The sequence below is a fragment of the Phaethon lepturus genome, unplaced genomic scaffold (genome assembly GCF_000687285.1).
Source record: "Phaethon lepturus isolate BGI_N335 unplaced genomic scaffold, ASM68728v1 scaffold18031, whole genome shotgun sequence".
Classification (NCBI taxonomy): domain Eukaryota; kingdom Metazoa; phylum Chordata; class Aves; order Phaethontiformes; family Phaethontidae; genus Phaethon; species Phaethon lepturus.
Window position 1 is genome coordinate 1 of NW_010518625.1, and position 7,803 is coordinate 7,803.

General features: G+C 45.6%; 1 protein-coding gene across 1 annotated transcript in view; it reads left to right on the plus strand.

Annotated features, from left to right (window-relative positions):
- Window positions 1–135: 135 nt before the first annotated feature.
- KIF17 (kinesin family member 17) overlaps window positions 136–7,803 on the plus strand; it is a gene marked incomplete at its 3' end in the record, with an annotated part of 16,521 nt that continues 8,853 nt past the window's right edge. The window contains exons 1-4 of the mRNA XM_010296801.1: window positions 136–366; window positions 1,545–1,691; window positions 2,102–2,203; window positions 4,677–4,866. Coding sequence (XP_010295103.1) covers window positions 136–366; window positions 1,545–1,691; window positions 2,102–2,203; window positions 4,677–4,866 — 670 coding nt within the window. The remainder of the gene's footprint in view (window positions 367–1,544; window positions 1,692–2,101; window positions 2,204–4,676; window positions 4,867–7,803) is intronic.

Genomic DNA, 7,803 nt, shown 5'->3' on the forward strand with positions numbered 1-7,803 from the left:
CAGGGGGTCCCATCCCCTAAGCACCCCCAGCAAGCAGTGAGTGCTGCACCCCAGCCTTCCCACAGGCTGACCCAGGCCCTGATGCCCCCAGCCCTGCCAAGTAAGCGCATGTGGGGTTGAGCTGGGCCTTGAAAAATGGCCTCAGAGGCAGTGAAGGTGATCGTGCGCTGCCGGCCCATGAACGAGCGTGAGAAGGCTCTGGGCTGCAAGGCGGTCGTCAGCATGGAGAGCGCGCGGGGCCAGTGCTTCCTCCAAAACCCCGCCGCCGCTGGTGAGCCCCCAAAGCAGTTCACCTTTGACGGGGCGTACTACCAGGAGCACAACACGGAGCAGATCTACAACGAGATCGCCTACCCGCTCGTGGAGGTGAGTGGTGCCCGAAGCAAGCTGGATGCAGCCCACATGTAGCTCGGGATGTGCACTGAGGAGTTTTACGTGTGTGGGTGATCCCTAAGTGGAACTGATTTGTGGACAGAAACAGCCCTGTCTGCTGTTTGAAGAGGCTTAGCTGCAACCCTGGGGTGCAGAGGAGGGCAAAACTGCATCCCAACAGTAGGCTGGGCAATTGGGAAGAAAAAATCCTTTTTCAGCAGCCAGCGGGGCATGGAGGGTAGAATTATATGAATTGTTTTAGGTGGATGTTTATATGAAAGACGAACCCTCCTGAGGAGGCCCTAGAGATAGTAGCTGGACAGAAATTGCAAAGGAAAGTGATGTGAGGAGAAAGGGGACAAACAAGACTTCTGATGATTTTTAGGGACATTTTTACTGTCAAGCAAGAAACCTTAGAGAAGACAGGGAACTTCAGCTTGGTTTAGAATAGCAAAATGAGAGGGGATATGTTTGTTGCTTGTTAACACAATGACACGGTAAACAGCTAGTGTGAGAAAGGAAGCAGTCAAGCAAAAAAATCCCAAGCCCCCCCCAACCCCCAAATTTTGTTAGAAGAAGAAACAGGGATGAAATGGTCATTTTAAGATGGAAGTTTCTGATTGAGAGAACAACCAGGGTCTGAAACAGTAGATTGTTAGGTTAATAGATTAATTATTTTTCTTTTTATTTAAAACCTTAAGACATCCAAATATCTTCTGTTCCTACCATGCTGCTTTGAAATAGGAACAAGTAAAAGTGAGGTCTTTTTTTCAGCCAGCTTTCCAAGAAGAAATTATTCTCAGCTAGAGACCATCCTTTTGGCCACCCTACAATCAACAAGCATTCTAGTTGTCTCTCTGGGTTTCATAAAATTTTTCTGTCCTACGGCAAAAATATTCTGGTCTTGTAAGCATTGTCAACTGCCTTTCCTTTTTCAACACCTGCATTTCTTCAAGTTTTCCATTTTGAGAGGAAACCATCGATTTATATGCATTTTAAAATTATTATTATACTCTCATGGTATATGAAGATCAAGCAGCTGTCTGAGGTTTACTTCCAGCTCGTCCTTCAAAATACGTTTTACAAAGTGGGACAGAATCTGGACAGTGTGTTTCCAATTATGCAAAGGGTGAAGATAATGCCTATTTTACTTGGTTTTCCTCTATTTCCAGAGTGTCACCGAAGGCTACAATGGCACCATATTTGCCTATGGCCAGACCGGCAGTGGGAAGTCATTCACCATGCAGGGTATCGTGGATCCTTCTACACAGAAAGGCATAATACCTAGGGCATTTGAACACATTTTTGAGAGCGTACAGGTAGGTGTGTAAGGGTGTGAAAGAGATTCTGCTGTAAGATGGCGTGATGCCAAGAAAGATGATGTTTGTGTCATACCCCAAGGACTGAGTGCCGATCGCGCTTGGGAGCGAGAATGGGGACAGGCTTTTGGGTATGCTGCCTCTCAGCCTAGAGCTGGGACCCCCGTATAGTCCCATGAACTGCACCTTCATCTCCGCTGTCTTCATGGACTTGCGCTTGAGATATTTAAGGACTGAATGTCACTATAGCGAGTCTGTTGAGTGGTTACACCTGGGAAGAAAATGCCAGGAGAGATTTGATGAAGTGCTGAAGGGAGGTAGGCACCCAGCTGGCATTGAGGATCTATGTAGGCTGCCTACTTGCCTTAATTTTGAGAACCTTACCTCAAAATTGTTCCTGTTTTGTGCAGTGTGCTGAAAATGCCAAGTTCTTGGTGAGAGCTTCCTACCTGGAGATTTACAATGAAGACATACGAGACCTTCTAGGAGCTGATACCAAGCAGAAGTTGGAGGTGAGGTGGAGTCAATGAGTTTTAATTAGGAAGTGCTTTAGTTTGCTCGGAAAAGTGTTATCATGAATGCCTCGCAGAAGTGCAGTAATATGCTCTGTCAGAAGCTGAACACCAGAATATGAAGATACAGTGATGAATATGGAAGCCAAGAGATTTTGAGGGACTTCAGTGAAAGTTTTGTGGCAGAAGGATCTAGTCCCATGTGTCCTGCTTGATAGAAGTCAGTAGCTTAGCAGAAGCTGTGTGAAAATCATTACTGGACAAGGACGGAATAAAGGGCTCATGGGACAATTTCTTCCTAATCCTCTTAATCTCATGACCGTCTCTAAAGCAGGAGGATTCTGTGCCTTATAAATGTTTAATCTGATCCAGCGTAGCTGTGGATGATCTCATTATCTGCCTAAAACAAAAAAGACTGATCCTTTTTTGAGGGGACAGAGCAGGTATTGCGCCCCATGGGAACGCATGGGGAAGGGCAGTTTCCAGGAACGCAGGAGGCTAAACTTCCCTGGAATCCTAATCAGGGGGCTGATTTTTATAAAATTTTACTTCTTGGTGGCTTTGCAGATCTTTTTGCACGTATTCCTGGGGGAAGCTGCAGATCTCCTGTCCTAATTTACTTCCCTGCAGGACTGCCCTGGTGAAGAAAACTGAGGCACTAGCACCATCTGCCGCACAGACAGGCCGAGATGGCAACAGACCCAACGGCCTTACGGGGCAGGTTTTGTATTTTTTTTCAACAGGCTGCTGGCTTTAAGGGAGACAAACCCCTCTCCGCTCTGTCTTCCAAGCGCGCTTCGCCTGTCGCGTGTTGAGATCTGGGACTCGCTGTTTCGGAAGGCGCTTGCTGCGGTTTCCCATCCTTTGTTCCACATCAGCAGTGACAGCGGTTTCCATGACGACCGCAGTTGGCACTGGGAGGGCAGGGGTTGGGCAGAACAGTTACCAGGGTAACACCATCACACCGGTGACAGCCACTGCCTGTTGCTGCCTCCACCAAGTAATTAAGGGATTCGTGTCCTGTGGAGACCGAAAGCGCAGGCTGACCCACTGCTTTCTTCTGTGTCCCCCAATTCTCCTCCAAAATCCCATTTCTCTTTGTTCCTTTCCCTTTCAACGTCAGCACCTTTGGTGACGCCGAAGCCCCCGAATCGCCTCCTGTGGCACAAAACCCTGTGAAGAGCAGGTTTTACGGTGCTCTGCAAGGAGAACGCCCCCGTCGGTCTGTCGTGGAGTTAAACAATAGCCATGTCCTTGTTCGGGGTTCCTCAGGGACTCTACAGCACCCCCAAATACAGCCAGGCCAGCCGCAGGGTCCTCCTGCTGCAAAGGCAAAAGTCACAGTGTATGAACAGTCGGGCCGTAACTGGGAAGTCCCGGCTTTAGAACAAGTCTAAAATTCCGTCTAGTTTAGTTTTCAGCTACTTCTGCTCTGTTCTGTGCCAATTTTTTTACAGCAAATTTCATTGCTGCTTGTGGTGCCTGCATCACTAAAGTATCTAAGGATCTTTGGAAGTCACACCGCCAAACGCGGTGTCTGTCGCTCCATGACACCCAGTCATGACAACCATATCTTGATAACCCAGCTGACATGATAAAGATAGAGTTTTGGTTATGAACTCAGCAGATATGGGGCGTAACATTGTTGAAAATGAATTCAGCTCATTTAAAATTCCCAGTGCGGGGGGAGCTGGTGTAGGAGTGCAGGGATCTCTCAATTGTTTTGTATTTTTTACGTAGGTTTGATGGATCATTGAAGATTTCGAACCTTTCAATCGTTTATTAGCATGCTGTATGAAATTTTCTTCTGTATGATTGATAATTGCTGAAAAGATGCTATTAGGTATTTAACAGTCTGTCTCTACCCAGGTGCCTGAATAGGATTTTAGAGCATCTTAAAAAATGAACTGATCTGGAAAGAAATTATTATAGTCCGCCTGTGCATGATGGGTGTGACTTTGGGAATTTTGTCAGTGAGATCAAGACGCCCTCTCAGAGTGGAGGGGTTCAGCAAAGCACCGGTGACAATACCCGTGACTATTGAATCTGTGCTTTGATTTTTAAAAAGCTCCCTATGACTGACGAGATATTACAGCCTTTGCCATAATTGGTGAAAAACATTTCAGTTCTTTTTTTAAAACATGCAGCTTAATAATAGGGGAGGTAGAAGGTGGCTCAGCGCTGGTTTCTTGTGGTCTGGAAGATGTCTGAATCAATCAGCAAACTTTTAACTTCAATTCTTTTTTTCTGCAGAGCCCTGAAGGTGGTTCCCTCTTTTTGTGTGGTTTTATTCCTCCTTCAGAAATACTACGGCTTTTTGGCGGCAGCCGGATATGTTTTTGCTGTACTGCAGTTTAATTTCTCCGCATGCAAAACTCGCGTAGCCCTCAAGCTTCCGGACAGTTTCCAGCGTGCCTTCCCCCTGTCTCAGTGTGTCTTGTTCTAACCTGTGTTGCCTTGTCCCTGTTTGCAGCTGAAGGAGCACCCAGAGAAAGGGGTGTATGTGAAGGGGCTGTCTCTGCACACCGTGCATAGCGTGGTACAGTGCGAGCGGATCATGGAGACAGGCTGGAGAAACCGAGCAGTGGGTTACACCCTCATGAATAAGGATTCTTCCCGCTCCCACTCCATCTTTACTGTCAATATGGAAATCTACACCGTAGGTAGGTAGCTGGATGTCCTGCGTTAGGGCTGGGCTGAGCAGAGTGCACGATCTGTGCAGTCTGACCAGCCACCCCACAGCAAAATGTACATCCTAAAGGATTTTAGGTCCAGTAGAAATCAGAATTGTGCCCTGACATGGACATTCTTCACAGCGTGAAATGGCTGACTGTTCAAAGTCTTTTTTTTTTTTTCCCCTCAATTCCCCCTTGGAAGAGAAATGTCTTACACTCAATCTGGGAACATATTTAATTCTCCTTCCATTTCTTTATTTTCTTAAACCTTTATTTCCAGCAAAGGGTGCTAAATCTCAGCCCATACAATGGCTTGGGGTTCCTACATTGTACAGCCTGGAGAAACTTATACCATTATCTTGTCTGACCTCTTTTACAATGCAAGTCAGATTGTTTCACCCAACGATTCCTTCACTGAGCTTAATCATGGGGCCCATCTTTTAAGCAAACAGCTAATCTGGGTTTTAAGATGGAATAAAAGAATCCCTTAATAATGTTTTAATGACTAATTTTCCTTTCTTGAGCGTCTCGTTTCCACTGGTGTTTCTTTAGCTGATCAAGCTGCCTCGCTGGGTCTGAACACGGACCTCAAAAGGGTTTTTTCTGGAACTAAGAAAGGAATTAGTCTCCTATATCCTGCCTCGGTCCTTGACCGGCCGAGGCTGTGAACAGCTTGGCTTCGTTTTCTTCGGCTGTTTCAGTCATGGGGGATGTTACACAATGTTTTCCTAAATTGTGGTTCCAGACAGTGACAGTACCTAATTTTCCTCTATCCAAAATAGTGTGTGTGGGATTTAGGGAACTTCTCAATTAGCACAGCCGTTGGATGCTAATTGTTGCATTATATGGGTCTGTAAAATCCCAACTTTAATCCTAACAAGGAAAAAGAAGTATTTACATTCCTCTTTGTGTTCCAGATGGGTGCAGGGCTCTTAATTTAGCCTGTAACAATTTCTCTGATTTAAAACTTTGAAAACTTGTTACATGGAAAAAAATGACAGGTGGGGAAGCTTGCGGTTTCGGAGGTTAAATGGATGACAGCGGGAATATTTGAAGAGAAAGTTGAGGGTTCCGGCACAATCCCCGTAGCTGGATGGTTCTACTAGGGTAATCGTTAGCTGAAACAGTTAATGAAGTTTGTATTTATGTTGTCATATTTAGGCTTCATGAAGAGCTACATGGGGAAGTTCAAACTTATTTTCCAGTTGAGCCTGTAGTAGACTCTAATTTACAGGGAATTGATATTTTAAAGGATCTCTTTGCAATTATGTGGACTAAAATTACTCTTTTTTTTTTTTTTTTGTTAAAGTAACAGGTTCAGGAATTATGGCAAATACCAGGCCCTCTGGCTGCAGATGTTTGAAATGTGCAAATTCCCATCAGTATTTTTACTGTGTTTAGAGTAGCAGATGTTTTATTCCTTTACGCTGTGCTTAGGGATTGATTTGTAATGAGAAAGGCGCCGTAGATTTGGCCACTGCTTATGCCGCCAGCACTGGCTGATGGGCTGTGTACGAGAATTAGACGGGCAAGACTTTCGGGCTGCTGCAGGCATTTTAGCAAGAGTCTGGGGACCTTGTTACACCACGGAAACTAAACCACTAAGCTCCAAGATTGAAACAAACAGTCGCCCTGGGTAAAAGGACTGGCAGGAACCAAGCTGACTTTTTAATTGCCTGTCAGTGTTTACATAAACTGGGGAAAGGAGGGTTAGAAAAGGCTAGAAAACCTACTTTCTGTGACTGTCCACTCACCCCAGCACTCAGAAAAGATAGTGAGAAGGTGCTCTGTTTAAGCTCTGTCTATTTTTTTTCCCCAATTCTCCCATGTCTTGACATGCCAGAAAGATCTGGAGTGAAACAAGTTTGCTTGGCAGCAATTGTTAAGTTCCACGGTTAACGATCTATTGTTGTAACTGGGGAAGTATCCTGGGGCAACAGATTTTAGGTTTTGTTGGTGTTTACCTGTGAACTTTTAACTTTCCGCCATGCATCAGATTATTTATTGCTCATGTTTAGGTATTGTCCACAGCCATAAATCTTAACTCTGACTAAATTCAAGGCTAGATTTTGTAGAAGTCTGGAAAAGGGCAAATGCTGTTAAAACCTTGATGCTTCCTGTGCTCAGAGAGCTAAAGGAGCTCTTCCCTTGAATTTGGGTTGCAATCTTAAGGAATGATTGGGACTGGACATCCAAGAGTGTGGTCCAGCACTTAGGAGACTAGTACGTGATTTGAGAGTGTGTGTCCAACTTTTTCCTCTGCACGAGGCTGGGAGCCAGTGAAACGGAGGGGTTCCTAAAGCAACCAGATACGCACTGTCTTCGTAGGGAATTTGTGTCATCACATTAATTCAGCCTCGAAATGCGGGTCAGGAAGCAGATACTACACGCGTGCGGTGTGTGTCCAGGTAGCTGGGGAGCTAGCTGTTAACTTCAGCTCACATCTTCTCCTGCCTTAAAGCATTACGATGGGAATGGCACCAGCTTACTGGGTCTGACTCCTCACTCACTGAGATCCAGCTCCTCATCTGGGTGGTTCAGGCTGAGTGAGTGCAGTCCCGATTTCCTGCAGTTTTCCTGTTTCTCGCCTGTGTTCCTCCATTTTACTTTCTCACTGAGAATGTCATGAGTTGAGGAGGAACAGATGCTGCCGAGCATGCCTGTGTGCTGAGTCACGGCGCAGTTCTACAGCTATCTGGGCGAGAGGGGAGAAATGCCGGGCTTCTTGAACACTCGAGCTGTCTCGGGACAGAAAGCCAGATGGTGGACCTTGGCGGTATCTGATAGGATGTGCTTTTTTTTTTTTTTTTTTGAAGCACAGCAAGAAACTTCTTGAATACATCCATTGATTAGGGTAGATTGGATTCCAGTCTTGAGAAAAGCTGGGAGTTGGGAAAAGTTTGGGAGTTTATGGAAGAACTCTTT